A 26,977-nucleotide genomic window follows, 5' to 3' on the forward strand; every position below is an offset into this window, starting at 1 on the left:
AAAATGCACGCGAAGACAAAGCGCTAAGACCAGTAATTATATTTTCCATCTGAGGCTCGGGATCAAAAACGGAATGTTTTAACACTACACTCGAACCTGAAAGTCTGCAGCAAGTAATTGCGGGTTTGGATTTACCCTTGTGTGAAGATGTTCCTTTGCACTTGGCACACGCCAAAACAAGATGTGGCGTGTTCGTGCGCCCTAGGAGTTTCTCAGAGCGGCGACTCAGACTTATTTAAAAATTCTCTTTTCCTCAGGCGACGATGGTGCGCTCTGTTTGCCCGAGAGGGCGGGCCGAAGTGGGGCGAACCAACCCCCGAGGTTCGACGCCATCATGAGCAATGCACGACCACCAGGTGGCACGACAGGCTTCTTTGTTGCCCGTCACCAAGAAGTTCCAACAACACCTCGCACCACTGACCGCTCGTCGGACTTCCTCTGCAGAAGGGTGAGTTTCCCTCTGTCTAAAATACCGATGGTTCCGATATTAACTTCATTAAAAATACTGCCGAAACTTACAGTGAGGTGAATTATTGCTAGAGACTGGAAAAATTCGCGGGTTCAATGACCTCCAGGATAGACTCCACTATCCTCTACACACTCGGGAAAATGCCAACTGTTCATTGGCTGCTGACTTGTGAGTCGTCTCGACTGGGCAGCCTGTTATTTGACACTTCTACGAGTGAGGGTCTCTAATTGGCCCTCATTACTCCAGATTAACAATGAACCAATGGCAGAAGCACCACTAAGGTATAATTATTTGAATTGTAGCATGTCACGAAATGAATCCGCGAATTTTTCAGGTCTCTAGTTATTGCCCAGACAGATCGCTCAGTGAGACAGTAAGCTGTTTCCCAGACAGATCGCTCAGTGAGACAGTAAGCTGTTGCCCAGACAGATCGCTCAGTGAGACAGTAAGCTTTTGCCCAGACAGATTGCTCAGTGAAAAATGTAAGCTGTTTCCCAGACAGATCGCTCAGTAAGACAGTAAGCTGTTTCCCAGACAGATCGCTCAGTGAGACAATAAGTCTGCAGGACAGAACTACTTCAGGTAACATGTTCCACTTTTGCGAGCGGTTACACACAGTCTGAACATGTTTCGTTCGAGTCCATTTCTCATTCAACCTAAAAAGGTTTGTAAAGAAGTTTGAAACGACTATATCTTCAACAAAAGCCTCTGATTGGCTATTGAATGATGTTTGTAAAAAGTCCTTTGCAAAAAAAAAATGCTAATGGAGAATGTTACCGGCACAAGTTCTTGTAATAGTTTACCTACTACAACAAAAAATAACATTTAAATATTTTATTTTAAAATTGATGTTGATGGTAATTCTTTATAGTAAATGTACACTTTCTCAAATAAACATGATCAACAACATTCATTCGATGACAGTAGACAACCTGTTTTGGAGTTGAACACATTTTATGCCAAATGCTGTGTAATGTACACATTCACGTTTGTAAACATGTTTACTTAAAACTTGATCACCTGAAGAAATTTGGCGTTCCGTGTAACCGCACTCCAAGTTGATGATTGGTTGTCCTTACTTTGTAACTTTCCTGCGGGCCGTGTTCGAGAAGGCCTGGCATCAGGGCAGCCCAGCGTGAGCTGGAACCGTGAGCCGGACGAAGGAGACGAGAGAGCCAAACTCCCGATCGTGCATCTTCGGGTTTTTTTTTTTTTTTCATTGTAACTCATGATAACTAATGGTTAATTATGTTAGGTTAGCTACATTATAAATACTTTAAAACATTTTGGACGGTTGATATGATTATAATAGCTACATTAAAGATACTGTGAAATCATGCAAACGGTTACCTAGCCCTGAATAGCTACATTTTAAAAAGTTATTTGCTACGCAACCGTAAAATGATTTTACAGGTTTTTTTTAATGTAGCTATTTTTACCTAATATAACCAACCATCCACAACGTTTTAAAGTATTTATAATGTAGCTAACCTATCCTAATCGACCGCAAAATTTAATGCCACGCCGGTTTATATAAATGAGATAGAAAGGGGAAAAAATATTGGTTGTCTGTAAAGTCGGTTTACGGACGATAGTTTAACGTAACGTCATAACAGAACATTGATGAAAGGATTGCATACTTTTATGAATAAAATTGAATCATTTTTATTGAATTATCACTATTTCGTATGGATACAAAGAAGGTGTGAAATGAAATCTACAATTTAATTGTTAAATTTACTTTTATTTGCACTCATTAATTCAAATATGTTTATTACTCTAACGAAGAGTTAATTTTAACTATAACTTTTATACATGTTTTCTATTTAACTTCTTCCAATCTGTGTTATTCTGTTAAGGATAGGATGATGATAGGAAAAGTAGGAAACGAATGGGAGTGTTTCAAGTTTAATGTGCCTCGAAAAAAGTCAAATCGATGGTTGTTCCAATCGAGCGGAAGTGAGATAGATGTGGCGCAAGCGTACAATGAGCATAACGGGACACTTTTTCGTGCGTGCAGTAGGCGTTCATCGATTTATTAGACATTGTCACGTCAAAAAGCTAGCATGAACTTGGGGTGTGTCTCTCTCGTGTGTGAAATGAAGGCGAAGGAGGCGAACGTGGTGGCATGGCGGCCCCCGGAGGCGGCGTGACTGCGCTGCCGCTGACCCTGCTGGCGGTGTTCGGGCTGTGGCGGCGGGGTGTTTCGGCGCGGCTGCTGCGCTGGGCGTCCCTCGCGCTGTCGGCGGGGCTCATGGCGTCCCTCGGCCGCGCCTACCTGCAGCTGGCGCGCGACCCCGTCATGGCGTTCCGCGCGCTGGGCTGGCACTCCACCATCGTGCCCACCTACATCATGGCGCGCTCGCTGCTCGTTCGCAAGCACCGGTACCTTACTTGCGCTCACCCTCCGAGACACAGAGTACATGCTGGGTCACAGAGAGAAGGGAAAACCCCCGCAGCCCGGGGACCAGGAAGGCCCAGTTTTGTTCGTCCTACCCTGAGAGTGGAACGAAATTACAAGTCTATTTATAATGGTATTCCTTAGAAACCTTCCAAGTTATGCAATATTCATAGGTTACATTTGCAGTTATGGCCACTGTAATGATAACAGTTTTAAGATTTCTTTAAATTGTAAGTTGTACTTACTTGACATGGTAAATAACTTACCTTAATTTCGGGTGCATATAATTAATAAAAAAATAAATAAATAAATGGAGTGAAAATATAAATATGGCCAGCAAAGTATAAATTCAATCAAATTAAAATTTTAAAATAAATACTCAGTATTCAATTATTTAATTTAGTTCAATTAATTAGATTTAATAAATATGCTGTAAGTTTATTCTAATTTATTAATTTTATTTTTTTGAATAAATAATAATGTAATAAATTATAATTTAAATTAATTAGTATTCATATGGGGATATTAATTCACTTATATAAATACATTTGAAAATACACTTTAAAAAGTTTATATAAACACAATTTATATCACTAATAGTCATAATGAAAATTATGAAGTTATACTTCTTTAGGCGCGTTATGAAAAAATTATGAGAGTGAAATTTTAAGATGTGCGCGCATCACTGTAACACACAATTAACAGGTTGAAGCTGCCTTCTGAACCGTTCTTTAAGTCTCGAAAAAAAAAGCTACCAACAAAATAGAAATAGAACCTCTATTAGTCGCGCATGTCGGCACGCTCGTCGCCTCTGATCACTGTTTTCATATTTATAATATTTATCCACATGTTTCTAGTCTCTACATTGTGCTTATATACTTTTTCAAGTGCTCCAATATAATTGAGGTCAACTATCCGTATGTATTATTTATTGATATAAATTAAAATATTATCATTTAATATAATTAATATTAAGTATTATTAAATTATTAATGTTAAATATTTATTATTGGTTGTTTAGTATTTAAAAAATAAAGAACAAAATTTAATAAAAAAATTAATAAAAAAATGGTGATAAAAATTAGAATCGAACATCAAATTAAAATATTAATTTTTAATATTTATTATTAAATTAAATAAATAATAAATATTTATAAAAATAAATGAACTAATTTAATGAAAACTTTTTGATAAAAATGAAAAGTGAATATTAAATTAAGAAAATATGTGGACTGATAATGACGAGACAGTTGTAACAAGAATGGAAAATACAGACTATCAACAATCTTGGACAACACAGCATTAAACAGACGAACCTAACGATTATACAAAACAGATAATCTGGTTATCATAACAACAGCATAGTGAGACACATACGAACCCAGCGATGAAACAAAACAGGTATTCTGAACAACACAAGGATGACCTTACATTCAAATATTATAGACAACACAACGACGATAGCACAGACGAATACAGTGGGCTTCCTAAGACAAACAGCTGCAAAGTTTCGGGTACTGAAACGTGTTTCCATCATCAGGCACAGACTGATATGAGTTAATTGGGAGGACCCTTTTTGCTGCACAGGTACGTGAGAATCATGTCGAGGGCGAGTGCAGATGAAGGCATGGCGGAGACAGCGCACATCTACCTAGCGGCGAAGGCCCAGGGGCAGAGGCTGACCTCCGTGTACCTTTGCCTCGGCACCGTGTACACTCTGTCCACCTGGGCTGTGCCCCTGCTGATATCGCGCGGAGACCGCGCTCCCTACGACATCTGGTTCCCAGCTTCCGCTGGCCCCGTCACGCAGTACGTGTTCCAGAGCATCGGCATCGAGCTCAGCACCTACATGGTGATCGTGTGCGACATGTTCTTCATCTCGCTCATGCTCAAGATGATCGCCGACTTCAAGACCTTGAACATGGCGCTCACGCGACTCGGGCCTGCGGAGGGGCCTGGGAACCGTGGCCACCTCCTGGGAACTGTCGGCGCTCCGAGGAGGGCCGACGATGGCATGGAATTAAAGCTGGTGGCACTCGTCCGTTACCACCAAGATTTGCTGAGGTGAATGCCCGAAATACTCCAGTTGCCTCGGTCATAAAGTATCGTGTCCCATGTAGCTAATATCTTCCGCTTCTACCAAGACTTGCTGAGGTGAGTGCCAGACAGACTCCAGTTTACTCAGTCCTGTTTTTTCATATCCCATATAGCTAATATCGTCCGCTACAACAAAGTCTTGTTGAGGTGAATGCTCGAAAGCCTTAATTTGATTCGGTCATGATATCCTGATCCTCATCCTCAGAACGTTAATGTCGTCCACTATCACCAATATCTATTGAGGTGGGTGCATTGTGGCAGCCTCTGCTTTCCTCGTTCAAGTAGTCCTGAATTTAATGTAGCTTATATCGTCACCCACAAAAATTAAATTTTCTTGAAGCAGTTGCCTATAGGAATGCTGTTTGCACTGACGAAATTTTGTTGGAAATAAGGGCGCGGTTACACGGGAGTCTGAACTACTTCAGGTGAACATGTTAAGCTGTTGAGTGCGGTTACACACAATCTGAACATGTTTCGTTCGAGGCCATTTCCCATTTAACTTAAACAGGTTGGCAAAGTAGTTCAGATCGACATATCTTCTACATTAGCCTCTGATTGGCTGTTTAGAATATAAACAGTCTTTTGCAGAAATTCAAGATGGAAAGTGTTTCTGGCACAAGTTCGAGTAATATTTTACCGAATGCAACAAAAAAATTCAACAGATAATTATATATATATATATATATATTAATTGATCCTGACCTTAATTTTCTTAAAACTGAGATAGGTACTCTCGCTCAAAAATAATAATAAATAAGTTTAAAAATTTTACTGTGCATGTTGTTTGAATTCCCGATTTGTAAAAAAAAATATTGAGCAATATGACAACACATTCCATTTCTGCTGATAATGCTGTATAAACAAGTGAGAAAATCCCGCGTTTTCTGGATACAATTACAAAATAGAGATCAACAACACAGTCATTCGTTGACAGTAGACAATCGGTTTTAGAGCTAAACACACTTTTCAGCAACTACCGTGTAACCGTACACTTTCGCGTTTGTAAACGTGTTTACTTAAACATGTTCACCTGAAGTAGTTCAGGGTCCCGTGTAACCGCGCCCTAAAATAATTAAAATCCATATTCTTTAAATTCTTAGTGGAAATATATTTTTTCTAAAAAAATTTTAATCTCATTACTGTTGGAAAAATAACAGACTTTTGTATTTTTTAATAAATGTTTGGTGTTTAACATTTTAAGAAAGTGGGAGACCTGCTACCTTCTTGTAAAAGTATGGATTATTGTACACATCTTACTATAAAGTATGTCCATAAAAGAAAATCTCAATTATAAATTTTAATAGTATGAACGTTGTAGTTTTGGTTCAAGGTCACAATTAAAGAGTAACTCAAACAGTTTTCGATAATCGCATGCGTGAATATTGCTTTGTAATTTTCTCGCCTGCAGCGCAACCTCTATGGCGCAACCTACGTAAAATCTAAAATGGCGTTTCCTGTGCTTAAAGTGTTTTGTGTTCAGCAATGTTTAAAGAATGAATCTTTAATTTTATCCCTTCCCATTGGAATATGTTTTTACGAAAGTGGTTGAACGTCGAAGTGCCTGGTCGTTTGATATGGTCTTTGGTCATAATGATCGAGATGATAGAAACTTTATTTCGCTGGCCTCCCCATTCATCTGACATAATGCCATGCGAATTTTCCTTTGGGGCTTTATAAAAGATCGTGTCTATGTTCCACCTTCACAGTTGAGACGCAGAATTGAAGAGTCTAATGCTTCCATTTCTCCAGACTTTTTGAACAAAATGTGGGAAGAATTGGTCTTCATGTTGGATGCTTGCCATATAACTAAAGGTGCACATATTGGACTTAAGTATGAAAAACTAGCTTAGTTTACCTACAATTTCATGTATGATTTGTTGTAAATATTCTAAATTAAACTGTTCTAATATACCATTGCAAACGGTATATTCTTTTATGGACATATTTTACTTTAAATGAGTTCTCTGTTGAGCGTTTAATTAGCTGGCTGTGTTGTTTCTAAGTTGTAATGACATGACTGAATAAAAAAAAAAAAGGTTTGACCCACTCATATATTGTACGTTGACTGATTTGGTATTGTGTTTCCACCTAGAACTGCCCTAACCCTACCACATTATATTTGCCAATAATCCCCAATAATGAAAACCTAACAGTGTCTCAGTGCGGGGCGCTGAACTCTGATCATCATGGTGGCAAGCCTGCATGCTGTGTGGCCACTAAGGTGGCTCGGGTGGCCCGATGTCGTGAGGATGCCCACAAAATGTCTTGTTTTGCAGGGATGTTCGCGAGCTGCGAGAGCTGATGGAAAACTTCCTGTTCGTGCTGTACCTGCTGGGGTCCGGCAACCTGTGTGCCCTTGCCTACGAAGTCTCCAAGGTAAGACTGCCCTCTCGCCCAAGTCCTCGGTTCTTGTGACAACCAAGCTTTCCCAGAGATTTTTGCTGGGAGGGATTAAATGAAACTGCAATCATACCCTATAAACCCATCACAATGTTTAACAGTTAAATCTGAATTTTTCAGGTATATACTAGCCACAATTGCAAAAAAATTATTGATATGCAATGATTAAAATCAATGTTAAAATACTTAAGCGCACATTATTGTCAAAATGTTTTACAAACAATACCAACATAACTGGGTATTGGGAAGTGTTCTGGGAACTGTTTAGTAGTAGTTAATTGGCCTCTTTTTTTTGTGAGAAGTCAGTTTAAGTATTGATATTATATAAACAATTTGTTTATTTTATTGCTATTGACAATGGCCACCCTGGACTCTGTGGGGCTCTGTAGACCCTCTGGAAAATTTGAAAAACGAACTATTTTAAACAAAATTTTAAGCCAACCTATAACTTAAATTTCGACAATGAGTTACCTATCTCATTTATCTCTTAAGAATTGTTGATATTCTTTCCTGATAAATTATCTTCGGGTCAGTTTTATAAATGCCTTACGACCAAATCCCTGTGAAATTGCGTAATTATGGGAATAAAGTACTGCGGCAAAAAAATATTTGATAATTTTTCTAATATAAAAACATAAATTGAAATTTGTTTGGTACCAATCCTTTAATTTACATGAAAATAAAATTTATTTTCTTCTTCCTATCAAAATTTATATTCTAAAAATAGCACCAGGCAAACAAGTAAAATAAAAAGACAAATATCGGCATGGGGCTTCACTAACTGCTACCCGCGGGGCCTGGCTTGCCCCGCCCTGGAGTAGGGACGTCGGAATGTTTTCTTGAGTGGGGGGACGAAAAGATGTATCACACATACCTCAGTCCTAGAGTGGGGGGTCCGGGGGCCCTCCCCCGGAAAAATGTGGAATTTTAGATGCAAAATTGTGCTATTTAATGAGTTTCCGAACTAAAATATTAAATATACCATTCCAAGAATTTGATGACGTAGTATGTATTAAATATGGATTAAAATATCGTGGGTAATGGGTGACAAATAATCTAACCCATGTGATCTACCCCTTAGCTTCGGTCTTGGAATTTAATGTCAATAGATATTTCTTTGGTTCCATAACCTGTGAACATTGGTAGCTTGAACATATTATTTATAATCAATGTGATCACCAATGCAACGTTTGTAACTACTGGTTGAGAAAAATACTACTACGACCAAACATTTAATCTGGGAAAAGGAGGGGGCGAAATGCTACTCTCGCCCCCCCCCCCCCCTCCCATGCATAACAGCACGGGGGCGACTCGCCCCTGCTGCCCCCCCCTGTTCCGACGTCCCTGTCCTGGAGCCACCCCTGACTATGGAATTTTGTTGGCTCTAGGGCACTTAAATTAATAAAAAAAAAACTACTTTTCAATCAAAAAAGTGATACGATTGTGCAACTGTTCAAAATTTAACCTGTTAAGAAGTTATTTAAACCACCAATTTAAAAAATAAAATGTATTTTTAGAATTAGTGTCCTGGACAAGAATACATTTGCGGGAAGGGGGGGGGGGGGGGGGGTAAAACTAACAAACCATCACCTTTATAACTGCAGCACTGAGAGAAAATTATGACATCAACATTCTTTTGCAAACTGGAGGAAAAAATCCTATCTGTGGCTCTTTTGTCAGGTTTCAAAATATATTGCAAAAATAAACCGCTGTGGTTTCGTAGCTGCGGATGTAAGGACCTTGTATTCCCGTCATCGTCTTCTGTTGCTGCTGCATCTCATTCTTCGCTGATGGTTACTGTGTCAAGTGATATTTTAAACCACTATTCATTATTCATCCAATATTTTTTATGTTTTGTGGTCAGGCGCCCGGCTTCAACCATCAGATGACATCTGCCGGCAGTTACCTAATGGGCATGGTGTTTCGGCTGGGCGTCTACTGCTACTACGGATCTGAGATCACCAGCGAGGTCAGCGCCCCAGACTGTGCTGCACACAATCAACTACGTAATACACACCCCCATGTTCCATAGGCACTGTTCCCATTATTTTGCTTTGCTTACTTGCCAACAAGCATGTTTATTTTTGCCCCCTTACCTTACCATCACGCTAAAACTTAAATGTTCACCCTTGTGACTATAGCAAATTACATAATCCTATTCCTGACTCCCCCCCGCCGAATGCTCACTTCATCTCTGATGGTTTTTCTGTTTCCTCCCAGAGATATTCCTATTTTCAGGGTATGTTCACGACCTAAATAATTATTGCAATCACATTTAATTGTAGAAAAAGTATTAAAGTAGGTACCTACCATAATCAGCTACTAACATGCATCTCCAAAAAGCTAACAGAATAATTGTTAAGGGGCTCACGCTGGAACATGTGGATTTGCGAGAGAAAAACTGTCTTAAAGTATAAATGTTATACGATGAGAGATTTACGGTGGCTCGGAAAATGTAAGCTAGCTTGGAAGTTTGCTACACCCTTTTAAAGAACTTTCAACATTATAAACCAAATTTTCCATGCTTGAAAATGATTGCATATACATTTGTTGAAGCATTACATATTACTATAAAGTACACTTTAAAAACTATCAAACATTTTTACGTTGTACTGCCCCGGGCAGAGTCCCAGTTCTGGCCACAGCGAGCCCGCCGCCGTCGGTCGTCCTCGGGGGTTTATAATTTTTGATACAATACACTGAAAGGGCAGACGGATGGTGTAGAATGGGGAAGCCTTCATTTCACAGACGAGAGAGCCACACCCGAAGTTAATTCTCGCTTTTTTTTTCGTATCTTTAATGTAGCTATCCTAACCAAATCAACCGTCCACAATGTTTTAAAGTATTTTATAATGTATCTCACGTAACCTAATTGACCATTAGTGTCCTTTTATCAACACCCCCATATTTATTTACAATGAACACAAAAAAAACCTGAAGATGCACGATCGGGCGTTTGGCTCTCTCGTCTGTGAAAAGAAGGCTTCCCGTGTAGAATGTGCCGATTGCACGAGGGCTGTTCGTAAAGTAAGCTTCGTTACACCATTAAAATTTTAACTCGCGAGTAAAAAGCTTTTTCGTTGACAGTTCTAGTTTAATACAGACCTAATTTACATTTTCACATGATTTCATTCAGCTCCAAGCTTTAGGGCATGTGATCCCCCTGGAGAGCGATAGCAGATGGCGAGCTAAAGGCTCCGTGTGCGAAGCATCCGGGTGTCGTGTGTGCGAAGCATCCGGGTGTCGTGTGTGCGAAGGACGAGTGAGTAGTGCGAGGCAGTGTGCTGGGACAGAGTTTCGTGGCAAGAGACCAGCAGTAGAGAGAGCCCCGGTCGAGCCGAGCTCCAGAGATGAGAGTAAATTGTGGACTAAATGAAAAAGGGATCAATTTGTGGACAAGCAATTAAATCGTCGTAACATAATTAATAGTGTAAATAGTAGCAAATAAATAAAACCATATTTAATTAATTAGGTTAATCATTTCAAACGTTAGGTGTCCGAAGTTGGAATAGCCCTAGTTGATAGATTTAGGACTGAGATTAATATATAAAATAAATGAAAAAAAAAAAGCTAGAAAAAATTAGAATTCAGATATTCATTAATAAAGTTAGTGCTACGAAAAGCAGTTAGTTTTGAGTGTAAAAAAAAGTTACTGTTAGTTTTGAGTAGAATTTTAGGCAATGTAATAGGTGAAATTTGGGTGCAGGTATTATGAATAAATAATAATTTAGGTTATGTAATTAGTAAAAGTGATAGAAAGAGCGAGGAAGTTGCTGAGGATCTCAAGAAAGTTGAGAGCTGTCCTGGAGGAAATATTCAATTACATGGGGGTTAAAGACCGATATGAATAACTTCATGAAATAAATGAAAAGTGAGATAAATGATAAGAACTGCTGTGAAGAAACAAAAAGTGAGAGGAAAAACTGCTACGAAGAAACTAAGAGTGAGGGGAAGACTGCCATGAATAAAGGAAGAGTGAGATGAATAATTTTCTAAAGGAAATAATGACTGATTTAAACAGGAGGAGAGCAGCCAGAAAGACACAGATAATGAAATGAAGAGTGAAATGTAGAGTGAGATGGAGAACAGCCACGTAGTATGGAGGAGAAGAAGGTTCTCAAGGAAGAGAGAGTAACCAGGAGGCCATGAAGAATGAAATGAAAAGCAAAATAAAAGACAACCAAACAAAAGGCAAGGAAGGCCATGAAGAGTGAATACAACCTAGAAGAGGGAAAGAATGAAATGTAAACAAGTTAAATGAAACAAAGATTAGACAAGCAGAGGAGGCGAACAATGTTATGGAGCTCAAATTTTGTAACCAGATTTTACCAAAAGTTATTTGCAAGATGAAAAAAATTCACACAAGTGATCATAACTGCAAAAACATTTGTGACTTTTTACCGATATTAGTTAACGCTTAGTAAATGTCTGGTGACAGAAGTAGTTATGAAGAATAAAATACAATAGAAGTATTATGATCAATTTAGAACAATAACCCTTAAAAAGTAGTACCTACAAGGAAACTTAATATTTAAAATGGCACTTAGGACCGAGCTTTAATGTATAAACATGTAATTATTTGCTTCGCACACTCGTCCTGCTCCAAGAGGTGCCACCGGCTGTGGGAATTGTTGTCGGCAGAGCCTGAAAGTGGGGGAGGCGCTTTACTTCAGCGACTGGCTGGGGGCACCCATGGCCTTCAAGCAGCACTGCGTTCTGGTGATAGCACGCTCGCACCGCCCCGTCCGCTTCACGGCCGGCAAGTTTGGCACGCTGTCTCTGGACACCTACTCCAAGGTGAGTTATCTCTCTCCTTCAGCTGGGCTCTGTGAGCTGGTGATCGCTCGCATCGCTTCACGGCCGGCAAGTTTGGCATGCTCTCTCTCGACACCTACTCCAAGGTGAGTTATCTCTCTCCTTCAGCTGGGCACTGTGAGCTGGTGATCGCTCGCACCACCCTGTCCGCTTCACGGCCGGCAAGTTTGGCACACTGTCTCTCGACACCTACTCCAAGTTGAGTTATCTCTCTCCTTCAGCTGGGCACTGTGAGCTGGTGATCGCTCGCACCACCCTGTCCGCTTCACGGCCGGCAAGTTTGGCATGCTCTCTCTCGACACCTACTCCAAGTTGAGTTATCTCTCTCCTTCAGCTGGGCACTGTGAGCTGGTGATCGCTCGCACCGCCCTGTCCGCTTCACGGCCGGCAAGTTTGGCACACTGTCTCTGGACACCTACTCCAAGGTGAGTTATCTCTCTCCTTCAGCTGGGCTCTGTGAGCTGGTGATCGCTCGCACCGCCCCGTCCGCTTCACGGCCGGCAAGTTTGGCACACTGTCTCTGGACACCTACTCCAAGGTGAGTTATCTCTCTCCTTCAGCTGGGCACTGTGAGCTGGTGATCGCTCGCACCGCCCCGTCCGCTTCACGGCCGGCAAGTTTGGCACACTGTCTCTGGACACCTACTCCAAGGTGAGTTATCTCTCTCCTTCAGCTGGGCTCTGTGAGCTGGTGATCGCTCGCATCGCTTCACGGCCGGCAAGTTTGGCATGCTCTCTCTCGACACCTACTCCAAGTTGAGTTATCTCTCTCCTTCAGCTGGGCACTGTGAGCTGGTGATCGCTCGCACCGCCCCGTCCGCTTCACGGCCGGCAAGTTTGGCATGCTCTCTCTCGACACCTACTCCAAGTTGAGTTATCTCTCTCCTTCAGCTGGGCTCTGTGAGCTGGTGATCGCTCGCACCGCCCCGTCCGCTTCACGGCCGGCAAGTTTGGCATGCTCTCTCTCGACACCTACTCCAAGTTGAGTTATCTCTCTCCTTCAGCTGGGCTCTGTGAGCTGGTGATCGCTCGCACCGCCCCGTCCGCTTCACGGCCGGCAAGTTTGGCACACTGTCTCTGGACACCTACTCCAAGGTGAGTTATCTCTCTCCTTCAGCTGGGCTCTGTGAGCTGGTGATCGCTCGCATCGCTTCACGGCCGGCAAGTTTGGCATGCTCTCTCTCGACACCTACTCCAAGGTGAGTTATCTCTCTCCTTCAGCTGGGCACTGTGAGCTGGTGATCGCTCGCACCGCCCTGTCCGCTTCACGGCCGGCAAGTTTGGCACACTGTCTCTGGACACCTACTCCAAGGTGAGTTATCTCTCTCCTTCAGCTGGGCTCTGTGAGCTGGTGATCGCTCGCACCGCCCCGTCCGCTTCACGGCCGGCAAGTTTGGCACACTGTCTCTGGACACCTACTCCAAGGTGAGTTATCTCTCTCCTTCATCTGGGCTCTGTGAGCTGGTGATCGCTCGCATCGCTTCACGGCCGGCAAGTTTGGCATGCTCTCTCTCGACAGCTACTCCAAGTTGAGTTATCTCTCTCCTTCAGCTGGGCACTGTGAGCTGGTGATCGCTCGCACCGCCCTGTCCGCTTCACGGCCGGCAAGTTTGGCACACTGTCTCTGGACACCTACTCCAAGGTGAGTTATCTCTCTCCTTCAGCTGGGCTCTGTGAGCTGGTGATCGCTCGCACCGCCCCGTCCGCTTCACGGCCGGCAAGTTTGGCACACTGTCTCTGGACACCTACTCCAAGGTGAGTTATCTCTCTCCTTCAGCTGGGCTCTGTGAGCTGGTGATCGCTCGCATCGCTTCACGGCCGGCAAGTTTGACATGCTCTCTCTCGACACCTACTCCAAGGTGAGTTATCTCTCTCCTTCAGCTGGGCACTGTGAGCTGGTGATCGCTCGCACCGCCCTGTCCGCTTCACGGCCGGCAAGTTTGGCACACTGTCTCTGGACACCTACTCCAAGGTGAGTTATCTCTCTCCTTCAGCTGGGCTCTGTGAGCTGGTGATCGCTCGCACCGCCCCGTCCGCTTCACGGCCGGCAAGTTTGGCACACTGTCTCTGGACACCTACTCCAAGGTGAGTTATCTCTCTCCTTCATCTGGGCTCTGTGAGCTGGTGATCGCTCGCATCGCTTCACGGCCGGCAAGTTTGGCATGCTCTCTCTCGACACCTACTCCAAGGTGAGTTATCTCTCTCCTTCAGCTGGGCTCTGTGAGCTGGTGATCGCTCGCACCACCCTGTCCGCTTCACGGCCAGCAAGTTTGGCATGCTCTCTCTCGACACCTACTCCAAGTTGAGTTATCTCTCTCCTTCAGCTGGGCACTGTGAGCTGGTGATCGCTCGCACCGCCCTGTCCGCTTCACGGCCGGCAAGTTTGGCACACTGTCTCTCGACACCTACTCCAAGGTGAGTTATCTCTCTCCTTCAGCTGGGCACTGTGAGCTGGTGATCGCTCGCACCGCCCTGTCCGCTTCACGGCCGGCAAGTTTGGCATGCTCTCTCTCGACACCTACTCCAAGTTGAGTTATCTCTCTCCTTCAGCTGGGCACTGTGAGCTGGTGATCGCTCGCACCACCCTGTCCGCTTCACGGCCGGCAAGTTTGGCATGCTCTCTCTCGACACCTACTCCAAGTTGAGTTATCTCTCTCCTTCAGCTGGGCTCTGTGAGCTGGTGATCGCTCGCACCGCCCTGTCCGCTTCACGGCCGGCAAGTTTGGCACACTGTCTCTGGACACCTACTCCAAGGTGAGTTATCTCTCTCCTTCAGCTGGGCTCTGTGAGCTGGTGATCGCTCGCACCGCCCCGTCCGCTTCACGGCCGGCAAGTTTGGCACACTGTCTCTGGACACCTACTCCAAGGTGAGTTATCTCTCTCCTTCAGCTGGGCACTGTGAGCTGGTGATCGCTCGCACCGCCCCGTCCGCTTCACGGCCGGCAAGTTTGGCACACTGTCTCTGGACACCTACTCCAAGGTGAGTTATCTCTCTCCTTCAGCTGGGCTCTGTGAGCTGGTGATCGCTCGCATCGCTTCACGGCCGGCAAGTTTGGCATGCTCTCTCTCGACACCTACTCCAAGTTGAGTTATCTCTCTCCTTCAGCTGGGCACTGTGAGCTGGTGATCGCTCGCACCACCCTGTCCGCTTCACGGCCGGCAAGTTTGGCATGCTCTCTCTCGACAGCTACTCCAAGTTGAGTTATCTCTCTCCTTCAGCTGGGCACTGTGAGCTGGTGATCGCTCGCACCGCCCTGTCCGCTTCACGGCCGGCAAGTTTGGCACACTGTCTCTGGACACCTACTCCAAGGTGAGTTATCTCTCTCCTTCAGCTGGGCTCTGTGAGCTGGTGATCGCTCGCACCGCCCCGTCCGCTTCACGGCCGGCAAGTTTGGCACACTGTCTCTGGACACCTACTCCAAGGTGAGTTATCTCTCTCCTTCAGCTGGGCTCTGTGAGCTGGTGATCGCTCGCATCGCTTCACGGCCGGCAAGTTTGGCATGCTCTCTCTCGACACCTACTCCAAGGTGAGTTATCTCTCTCCTTCAGCTGGGCACTGTGAGCTGGTGATCGCTCGCACCGCCCTGTCCGCTTCACGGCCGGCAAGTTTGGCACACTGTCTCTGGACACCTACTCCAAGGTGAGTTATCTCTCTCCTTCAGCTGGGCTCTGTGAGCTGGTGATCGCTCGCACCGCCCCGTCCGCTTCACGGCCGGCAAGTTTGGCACACTGTCTCTGGACACCTACTCCAAGGTGAGTTATCTCTCTCCTTCATCTGGGCTCTGTGAGCTGGTGATCGCTCGCATCGCTTCACGGCCGGCAAGTTTGGCATGCTCTCTCTCGACACCTACTCCAAGGTGAGTTATCTCTCTCCTTCAGCTGGGCTCTGTGAGCTGGTGATCGCTCGCACCACCCTGTCCGCTTCACGGCCGGCAAGTTTGGCATGCTCTCTCTCGACACCTACTCCAAGTTGAGTTATCTCTCTCCTTCAGCTGGGCACTGTGAGCTGGTGATCGCTCGCACCGCCCTGTCCGCTTCACGGCCGGCAAGTTTGGCACACTGTCTCTGGACACCTACTCCAAGGTGAGTTATCTCTCTCCTTCAGCTGGGCTCTGTGAGCTGGTGATCGCTCGCACCGCCCCGTCCGCTTCACGGCCGGCAAGTTTGGCACACTGTCTCTGGACACCTACTCCAAGGTGAGTTATCTCTCTCCTTCAGCTGGGCTCTGTGAGCTGGTGATCGCTCGCATCGCTTCACGGCCGGCAAGTTTGGCATGCTCTCTCTCGACACCTACTCCAAGGTGAGTTATCTCTCTCCTTCAGCTGGGCACTGTGAGCTGGTGATCGCTCGCACCGCCCTGTCCGCTTCACTGCCGGCAAGTTTGGCACACTGTCTCTGGACACCTACTCCAAGGTGAGTTATCTCTCTCCTTCAGCTGGGCTCTGTGAGCTGGTGATCGCTCGCACCGCCCCGTCCGCTTCACGGCCGGCAAGTTTGGCACACTGTCTCTGGACACCTACTCCAAGGTGAGTTATCTCTCTCCTTCATCTGGGCTCTGTGAGCTGGCGATCGCTCGCATCGCTTCACGGCCGGCAAGTTTGGCATGCTCTCTCTCGACACCTACTCCAAGGTGAGTTATCTCTCTCCTTCAGCTGGGCTCTGTGAGCTGGTGATCGCTCGCACCGCCCCGTCCGCTTCACGGCCGGCAAGTTTGGCACACTGTCTCTGGACACCTACTCCAAGGTGAGTTATCTCTCTCCTTCAGCTGGGCTCTGTGAGCTGGTGATCGCTCGCACCGCCCCGTCCGCTTCACGGCCGGCAAGTTTGGCACACTGTCTCTGGACACCTACTCCAAGGTGAGTTATCTCTCTCCTTCAGCTGGGCTCTGTGAGCTGGTGATCGCTCGCACCGCCCTGTCCGCTTCACGGCCGGCAAGTTTGGCACACTGTCTCTCGACACCTACTCCAAGGTGAGTTATCTCTCTCCTTCAGCTGGGCTCTGTGAGCTGGTGATCGCTCGCATCGCTTCACGGCCGGCAAGTTTGGCATGCTCTCTCTCGACACCTACTCCATGTGTCATTTACTTTTAATTATTATTTTCCCCGGGTATTTTTTCATATAGACTTGGGATTGCATAGAGATCCATTCGTATATTTGTTCTAAAATCCCCTGTGTGTTTTGACATAGAATAAGAAGGATGTTGACACATATACTTTACTTATTGAAAATATTCTTTTTAACAAATACTAGTTACATGTGTTTTTTTGTTTATAGTAGGGATGGGGCGAATCCTGATTTCCTCGAATCCGAATCCTAACTCAAATCCTCGACTGGAATTGCCGAATCTCGAACCCGAATCCGAATCTTTTAACAGATGATGTCCACATATCTAATGTAAGTGAGATGTATTCTGCTTGCACTAAAAGTCCCTTGACTTTATCACATGTAGTTTGGTACATTTCTGGTATAGCCTAAGTGTATATAAAGACAAAAAATTTTTCTTGAGAAATTTCAGTTTTAGTACAGATTAGCAGTTAGGATTTTTTCTATAAATAAGCTAGAGGTCTGCGAGCCTAAGAATTTTACTTCGAGCCGAGCTCGAGCTTTTGTGGTACAGTTACACTTTTGGGAAATTATTTTTATCTTAAACTTAGTATAATGTTTGAATAAAGTATTAAAATGAAGTGGGCTTATTAATTTTGGGTAACTATTTACAGTGTGTGTTTACATTTTGCACTGCTAGAAAAAAATAACATTTTTTTCCATTGACTCTTACCTGTTTCCATTGGTTCATTAGTAACTGATATCATCCAACTAACATAACCAAGTATATGTTTGTGTAAATGTAACATATCTTTGGGAAAATTTCATCCTTGTCAATTTTTCTGGAGTCCTTACTGAGCTTCAACAAACTTAGCACCAAAAATCATGTTGTTTGAAAAGTACATTCACATTGTTTCAACATTTCCACTTTTCAGCACAATAATTCTGAGAGAGATTGTCACAGAGTATTAAATTCTGTTCTTTAATCTATCATGCAGAACAATAATTTGTTCTGCACGTTCAGGAGTTAAATTAGCTCTACGATTGGCGATAGTGTTTCCAGCAGAAGAGAAGCGTCTCTCGCTGGCAACCTGCTTGGCTGGAATGCTTTAGTAAAATTGCTTAACCCCAAAATTAGTGTCATAAATATCTGTAACTGGTCATTAAAGTTTAATCAATTGAAAGTTAAAAGCATTTTACTTCATTCAATTTACACTTGCAAAAAAACATACACACATAAACCTACATTGAAATTAAAGTCTTTTTCAATATCCTGAAATCTGAAATATGTTTACTCATGTCATTAAATGTACAGCTGTATTGAAGAAGCCGATTTTGCCAATATTTAGTTGAATCGGCATTTCTGCCGACTTCCGATACAGTACGCTTGTTAATTTTCGGCCGATATTACTGAAAAACGAAAGAGACTGACATAACCTAAAAATCCACGAGTACCATTTTCACTTTTCGTAGTAGTACTGCATTCTTTCACATCACATTATTTCTTAGCAAAATGTGCCAACCATACATATCAAAGTTTAACATCCTTTTTTTTTCCAACAATGTTCTTTAATTTAATATGTCATAAATAAATAATACATTACTATCACGGTAAATATACATCTCGGTTGTTACGGTAAATATAGTGCAAATATGGTAGCCATCATGCTTCTGTAGTAATTATGGTATTCTACAAAGAATCTTTAGTTCTTATTATGGTAATTATCTTAAAATATCTATTGGCTTTGTACTGTAGTTATGGTACATCAGCCATATTTCTTCGTATATTGTTGTTCATTTGTCTTTTCTTCATATTTACGTTTTACGTGCGCCATAATTTGAGACAGAAAGTTTCAGAAAAAATTTTAACGGACTTTATATCACACATTTAATGGCGTAAATGATGCGACCTCGGGCAATTTAAACGCTTTATACGGAAAAACCTACCATGCGGGACCTCGTAAGTGAGTTTTACTGTATTTTTTTTCCCGTAAATAGTAAAAAACCGAATCCTTTGACGAATCCTATATCAGACCCGCCGAATCTTCGAATCCCTAGGATTCGGCGGATATTGGATTCGGTCGCCCCATCCCTAGTTTATAGTATAATTTGCATATAGGCAGTGTAATATATATATATTTAGAGTCTTTTTCCATAAATGTATTTGATAAATAAAATCCACAAATGGAAACAAGATGGGTGTTTTTTCTTCCTGTTAGTTGGATGATCTAGACAGAGCACCTTAAGATTGTAATATGGACCGTTGAATACCATAGTAATGATTAAAATAGGTAGTTTTTCTTCGATAATGACATAACATAACATTGTACAACATTCAACTTTTTTAAGGCAATTTAATGATTCAGTACTCCAAATATGTTATTAAAAAGCTTTTTACGTTAATGTTATTAAGTATATTTTATATTTGTAGGTTAGTGTAGTTAGCTATCAATTTTATTTATTTATTTTAAACAATTTGGGGTCTGACTAAATGGATTACATAACTAAAAACTTTCAGGCTAAGATCTGTGAAAATGTTTAAAGGCTTTTGGCTACTTTGTGAACTAATCACAATTTTTCCTCAGATGATTTTATTTTGCTTTAGTTGAATGTTGTAAATCTCAAACAAGTGAGAATTTTGGCACCAAATGGAAAAAAAAAAAAGGAATTTTAAATAAGTACCAAAAACTAGCAATATCAGCTAAACGGAACCAAATACCCTTACAGGGATCTAGCCCAGCACGGTGGACTCAGAATAACAGTATGTAATGTATGAAAAATCTATATCCAACACACATATAGAAACAAATTTACACTATCCTTCTCACAATTATTCAGTGATGAAAACATATGAAGACTACCATTGGTCAGCAGTCCTTACAGTTGAATACAACGTAACAGTATAGGCAAACTGTCTCGTCACAAAAAAAAAATTGTGATTTTTTTACTTGTCATTAACAGTTTTTGTTAAAAACAAATTTTTACTTGAAATGCTTTTACCTACTCAGTGTTAATTGCTCAAATGTAATTTTTTTAAAGCAAAATATGTATTCTATTCATATATGTAATTCTAATATAATTCTATTAATATAATTCTATTAATATAAATGTGGTCATTTTGTTATGATGAGATTTGAAGAGAAGTTTTAGGGTTGTTCAAAATAATCACAGGTCATAGACAAAAATATTGTCGATCTTCATTCAGACATTGGAAATGGGTGCTTGTCACGTCCATGACACCACTGTGTGTCTTTTTAATGATTGCAGATCATTAACACAGCTTACTCCTACTTCATGCTGCTGAGAAAGATGCAGAGTGTTTGAAGATTCAGCATTCATCACTTTTGGCAAGCATTGTAGCATTTATCCTGAATAAAGTTGTACAATCCTGAGTACATTTTTAATATCTGAATCCATTGCAGGCCATAGCCAGGATTTTGTGAAGCAGACAAATTTATTTTTGAACCGCAATTATATTCTTACTGACCGTAAAAACTATTAATACATTAATAATAAAGTTAAGTACATTAAAAAAATCACAAATAATTTTTGGAACACACTAAACCATATCGATGATGAATTGGAACAATTGATCACTTGGATTACAAGATGTCAGCTTTAAAATATACATACCTATTAATTATTATTGAAGAGATAGTTTTTAGTTTGTTTTTTTAATTTAATGTCGCTTGTGTGAAATTTGACTTGGTGACATTCGCCTAAAACAATAGCATTAAATATCATATTTATGTAAATATGGGTACAAAAAAGTCTCAAATGTTTTATAAAATTTTATTATAAACATCTTTTTATCACATTTACAGAAATTTTTTATCAATAAAACATCTTAAGATCTTATAAAAGTGTAAATGGTAACAAACATATTTTTGGTAATTAACAATAAAACCTGCATGCTTGCATTCATATCTGCTCTACCAACTTAAAACAAGAAAAAAATTGCCAGAAAAATAATTTCCACGCTGGTTGTCTTCTACCAATTTGATGATAAACTTATAATGCCCTTTGGGTTTCTTTCTTGTTAACTTGTGTTGTCCTGTGGTGTCAACTGTGATTTTCAATGAATCAAGTTTTCTCTGAATGTATCGAACAAAATGCTACTTCAGGTCTCAGGTAATTACTGGATCAAGCACCCACTCATCAGGTTATGCATCACAATGGTAGATGTAACCAAGCCATGGCGTGTGTTGGTTTCACAGTAAGGGCGCGGTTACACGGGAGTCTGAACTACTTCAGGTGAACATGTTTAGCTGTTGAGTGCGGTTACACACAGTCTGAACATGTTTCGTTCGAGGCCATTTCTCATTTAACTTAAACAGGTTGGCAAAGTAGTTCAGATCGACATATCTTCTACATTAGCCTCTGATTGGCTGGTTAGAATATAAACAGTCTTATGCAGAAATTCTAGATGGAAAGTGTTTCTGGCACAAGTTCGAGTAATATTTTACCGAATGCAACAAAAAAAAACCAACAGATAATTACATATATTTTTTAATTTATCCTGACCTTAATTTTCTTAAAACTGAGATAGGTACTCTCGCTCAAAAAATAATAAAAAATAAGTTTAAAAATTTTACTGTGCATGTTTGAATTCCCGATTTGTAAAAAAATATTGAGCAATATGTAAACACATTTCATTTCTGCTGATACTGCTGTATAAACAAGTGAGAAAATCCCGCGTTTTCTGGATGCAATTAAAAAATAGAGATCAACAACACAGTCATTCGTTGACAGTAGACAATCGGTTTTAGAGCTAAACACACTTTTCAGCAACTACCGTGTAACCGCACACTTTCGCGTTTGTAAACGTGTTTACTTAAACATGTTCACCTGAAGTAGTTCAGGGTCCCGTGTAACCGCGCCCTAAATGAGTGACGGGACAGTAGCAACACACAGCATTGTAGTAATTATCTATTAATTCTGGCACACATGTGAATAAAGTTATTGTCTCTGTAGTTAATATATTTGCCACGGGTAATCCTAGGTTTACCCGGGTTAACTTAGCATTATCTAAGTTTTGTTGGGTAAAGTCTGAATGATTATTAAAATAAATGTGAAATTGGCATTTCCCTGCATACACCTAGGTCTACCCGACAATGACTGGGTAATATTCTTTGGGCACTTGGCCAAACAGAATAATGCACGTGCAGTGTTAAGTGATCATTTTTATAAAAAGTTTCAAGATTTATTATTGGCTGTGAAGGGATCGCATTGATTTTACTTTAACAACGCACAAACAACATGAAACTGTAAGAAAATTTTCTTAAAGAACCAGTTTTCTGTTTGTGAGGATAAATGATTAATACTGAAAATGTTTCTCCTGGAAGAAAAAAAAAAAGACAACTTGCAAATGAACAATAGCTTTCAGGTGGTCAAGGCTATAAAAAAATGTAATTATAAAACAAAATGTGCTACAAAGAAGTGTAAATGCATGTATGCAGGAAAACTTTGTCATTTGTAGAGTCATGGCAGTTTATCGTAATTAAAATAAATAACAATTTCTTTGTTATTAATAACAACATAAAAACTATTTTGTGAAAGTGCCACTTTGTGGATTATTGTCATAATTATAATTTGGATTACATTTATTACGAACATTCTCATTAAAATACTTTAAATAGGTATTTTTAATTACGGTATCTGTGTTTAGTTGGTTGTTAAATTCATTAAATTAAACTAAAGTTATCAATAATTTTTGTTTTTCTAACATTACCCAGGTACACATACCAAATTAAAAATTATTTGAGTGATTATTCAGACATTACCGATCCAACTTGGATAATGTTAAGTTAACCTGTGTAAAAATCTAGTTTTATTTTTTCTAGCATTACCCTTAACATATTCATTAATAAACATTTTGTATTCAAAAAACAATTCATTCACACTTTTATTCAATGGCACAAGACTAGCAATACTTAAAATAATAGCTAAAGAATAATCTATTCCAAATAATATGTACACTGTTTAAAATTAATAAATACTTTGTACAAAATGCAGTAAAGTATAAAACTGCACACTCATTATGTACATCTTTGGCATTTCAGCTTACTGAGCGACTGCCATAATCTTGTTTATCACAGTTATTTATTTGGCATATTTCAGATTCTAACATTTGTAAAAGGTCTCTTTATAAACCATTGGCATTAATATTTTTTTTTATCAAGTAGTCAAGAAAATATTATTTATGTTTCACATATTAAAAAACATATTTTAGTTCAGATATAGACACTAAAGATGACAGATCAACTTTTAAAATAACAGAAATGAATAGCAATAAATAAAACACTAGTAGGCCTTCGGGAAATGTGCAGCAAGCTTCCATGGAGTAGTTATAAAAATAATTTAAAAATAATTGTTGATAATATTGATTTCATGTCAATATGATCCTAATCTTGAAAGAGTACAAAAATATTTTTTTAGTTTATAATGCATTTAGGATGCATCCAGAGTTTTAAAATAGGTTTATAAAATAATATAACATCTCTATGATTCAATAACAATGGTAATAGATATAATTATTTTTCTTTTCTCTAGGCATACATTATTGAAAATCAACGGAAATGTACTGTTGTTGGTTTACAGTACATCTTCCAACAATCTGTCATACAATGGAACATTGCTAATATGAGTACCAGATATCACAAGAGTTTTGTAATGCACTTTCAGGTTGACTTTAAAAATCTTAGAAAAATTATATGGTATTTACAGTGATGCGCAACTCCATTTTCCTCATTTGCTTTGAGACCATTATGGAACATCACTGCCCTGCCTCAGTGTTTTAGTGTTAGGGGTTTAGCAAGTGAGTTATATATGTATGCATTATTATTTTAGCTAGTGCGCCATAGTTTTGTAGCCTTCGACACGGTGCCGAGGGTTGGTAGTAGTGTGTGTCGAAGCGCAGCTTGGAGTCTCTGCCTGACAGATTGGCAACAGGGAAACGCGTCAGGCGGCAGCTCCGCGTTTCGCTTCCCTTCTGGTACACCCCAGACATCTCAACTACTTAATGGACGATGTGTAAGTGAGCTCGTACAGTGATCAGACAGACACTTCGTGTGGACGGCGATGCCAGTGCCGAATGTGCATTAATACAGGTTTAGGTTTATCTGGCATCGCGTTGGGCGCAGAGAATGTTCGGGTGTGTCCGATAAACAGCAGTTGGACCTTGCGACAAGTGTTTTAAACGTGGTTTGCCTGATCTTTACAGCCACGCAAACGTGTCCCGTGTAGTGTCTAGTGTTCCGGGGGCCAGCGGTCCGGACTGGTGCTAACCGGGCGTGTGCGTCCGTCCCCGCAAAGCCCTTCGTCTCACGCCGGAAGTACCCATCATCCCCGGGGTCCCTCTTCCCCGTGCTCTGCCCTGACCCACCTCCTGGCGCCCATTCCCAACGTTGTTTCTCCCGCCGACCAACCCACACTGTTCCGATCCCTCCCTTCCAGGTCCAAGGGCAGTGGTGCGACGACGCGAGCTTATCTGGTGCTGTTTGTTGCAAGAGAAAGTGATTTGAATTGCCTTTTTTTAAAGCAGCGAGCAGAGTTAGTTGAAGGAAACTGCAGCACATGAGCCATGACTTGTGTGTCAGGGGGGAAGAGTGATAAGGCGAGAAGGGGCTATTGTTAACAGCCAGAGGAGAGAGAGAATGTCGCAGATATGCTGCCACAAACTACACGTGCACTTGCTCTTGCTCTGGAAGAACATGGGTGAAGAAAAAGGACAATTCTGGAAAGAAGGAAAAAAAAGGAAATGTGAGAGAGAAGGATGGCTAGGCTCAGGATGAATTGGAAAATAATGGTCAAACGTGGCATAAGTGATGCAGTTCAGGTGCAGAACATGTAGTTTTGAAATAAATTTCCCCCATAGCATAAAGTTTTCGCGATATCACGTGAAAAAATTGAGACACATTTGGAAAGAGAGTGCATCTAATGTTAGACTTGTATTGCATTTCTATGGATATAACAAGCATATGTTGTTCCACGAATGTCTACCGTCATTTTTGTGGTACATTTTATACCATGTGTTGTATAATTTTTTACTCAAAACAATGAGCAGCCCATCAACTTACCACTCTCGTGGGACACTGTGACACTTCTAGTGAGGCAAGTTCTGACTGAGACCTTCCTTTCAAGTGGTCTGTGAATGAACTGAAGTAGTGCAAGCAATATAAATATCTACTGTTGACTATCTTTGCAGATCTGATAAGCTGTTGTTTTACCTAGGATCCAGGGAACACACGTCAAGGTCACACATTTTTCTTCACATTTTGCCTCCGTCTAAAATTCACTTTAACCAATAAAAATACATATTCACAACAAAGAAACAAGGTATTAAAATTCAACAGTTCAAACTTACTACACGTATTGTATACGGCATAACCACTAGCTGGTTACTGCCACACAAATTGAGCACTGTGGGAGCTTGAGCAAATAAGTAATTCTCCGTGGTTGCAGGGCAAACATAGAGTATCAGGGACCTGGTTCCACAAAGATACAAGTCTCGTAAACAACGATTGTACGAAATAAGCACTTGTGATCACAAGTTGTCTGTCACAAAAACAAGTATTTCACATACCTTAGTGGACAAAGTTATTTGTCTGTAACAAGTATACCAAAACTTTTCCGTGACAAGTGTTTAATCTAGAGTCAATAACAAATGACGCTTAAACCGGTCGGATAAAGTTGTAAATTGCTTGATCGGGTGCGTAGCGTTGGTAGACAAAAAGAGTGACGTACGGAGGTAACAGGCTATTGTAATCTGGCTTTAGGTGCCTACCAACAAGTTGTACAGTCATCACCAACAAGCCAATTTACTTTGCAAACTTACATGTATTAATCTGTTGTCAGTAGAGACCGGGAAAAAATTCACGAATTCGTTTCGCGGTAGGCTTAAAATACAAAATCGTTACACCTCAGTGCCGCCTCTGCCATTGGCTCACAACTCACCCTGGATGACTCCGGGCCGATGATAAACGCCCGAGCAAAGCTTCATCGAATCACGGGCTGCTACGTTGGGATGTCTCACAAGACATCAAGCCAAATTTGACCGAGTGTACGTAGAACTACGGAGTTCATCCTGCAGGTCATCGAAAACCGCAATTTTTTTCCGGTCCCTAGTTATTGGAAATTTATTAATTGTTTCTTTGAGAAACAATATTTCGGTCGTTTTTACGAACTGGATGAGATGCGCTGGTCACGAGCGGACCTGTACCCCCGTGGAGCAGGGCGGGCTAGAGCCGCGCCGCGAGCAGCAGCATCAGCAGCACGGCGGGCGGCAGGAGGGCACGCCGCGCGCCGGAGGCAGCCGTGCAGACGCGGGCGGACGTCAGCACGCTGAGGCCCAGGTCGCTGCGCAGCCGGGGGCTGGCCTCGCGCACCAGGTGGGCCAGCTTGTCTGCCTCGCCCACGCACGCCTCCAGCTGCAGCGCGGAGGGGCGTGCCGGCACGGCCTGCACCAGCAGCAGCAACTCCGCCTCGAGCGTGAGGTGCCCGCGCACCGCGCACTCCGCCACCTGCGCCAGTCACGCCAACCTGCTCAGCCCAGCGCCCGTCGCTGTCGCTGCGAGCGGTCACAAGCATTCACACCACAACTACTCAGCTCGGCGGAAAAATAACTCATTATTTTAAAACTATGTTTTTTTTTTGTAGTGATGGTTTCAAATTGCAATTTTTCTCAAATCCGAATCCCGGAGAGAACCTCAAATATACTCCACGTATCCGAATCTAGGTGTCAGGAGTCAAAAAT

The 26,977-nt window shown here is 41.8% G+C and overlaps 3 protein-coding genes across 5 annotated transcripts in view; 2 read left to right on the top strand and 1 right to left on the bottom strand.

Annotated features, from left to right (window-relative positions):
- The first annotated feature begins 2,580 nt into the window (after positions 1-2,580).
- On the top strand, positions 2,581-4,938 carry LOC134543229 (uncharacterized). The gene is made up of 2 exons (XM_063388132.1): positions 2,581-2,854; positions 4,458-4,938. The coding sequence occupies exons 1-2, from the start codon at positions 2,598-2,600 to the stop codon at positions 4,936-4,938; spliced, it is 738 nt and encodes a 245-aa protein (XP_063244202.1). The 5' UTR covers positions 2,581-2,597.
- A 1,447-nt stretch (positions 4,939-6,385) lies between these two features.
- LOC134542969 (odorant receptor Or2-like) lies at positions 6,386-20,615 on the top strand. 2 transcript variants are annotated; one of them, XM_063387606.1, is made up of 5 exons: positions 6,386-6,779; positions 7,244-7,343; positions 9,232-9,336; positions 12,009-12,164; positions 20,491-20,615. In XM_063387606.1, the coding sequence occupies exons 2-5, from the start codon at positions 7,269-7,271 to the stop codon at positions 20,545-20,547; spliced, it is 393 nt and encodes a 130-aa protein (XP_063243676.1). In that variant the 5' UTR covers positions 6,386-6,779; positions 7,244-7,268; the 3' UTR covers positions 20,548-20,615. The 2 variants fall into 2 exon arrangements, with proteins under 2 accessions (XP_063243676.1, XP_063243677.1); XM_063387607.1 differs by having other exon boundaries at positions 6,395-6,779; positions 9,232-9,373.
- A 386-nt stretch (positions 20,616-21,001) lies between these two features.
- LOC134542968 (reversion-inducing cysteine-rich protein with Kazal motifs) overlaps positions 21,002-26,977 on the bottom strand; it is a 51,305-nt gene continuing 45,329 nt past the window's right edge. The window contains exon 16 of one of the 2 annotated variants that reach the window (XM_063387604.1): positions 21,002-26,763. In XM_063387604.1, coding sequence (XP_063243674.1) covers positions 26,401-26,763 — 363 coding nt within the window. In that variant the 3' untranslated portion in view covers positions 21,002-26,400. The remainder of the gene's footprint in view (positions 26,764-26,977) is intronic. The other variant, XM_063387605.1, reaches the window with a different exon arrangement.

Source organism: Bacillus rossius (genome assembly GCF_032445375.1).
Source record: "Bacillus rossius redtenbacheri isolate Brsri chromosome 9 unlocalized genomic scaffold, Brsri_v3 Brsri_v3_scf9_2, whole genome shotgun sequence".
In the NCBI taxonomy this organism is placed as follows: Eukaryota; Metazoa; Arthropoda; class Insecta; order Phasmatodea; family Bacillidae; genus Bacillus; species Bacillus rossius.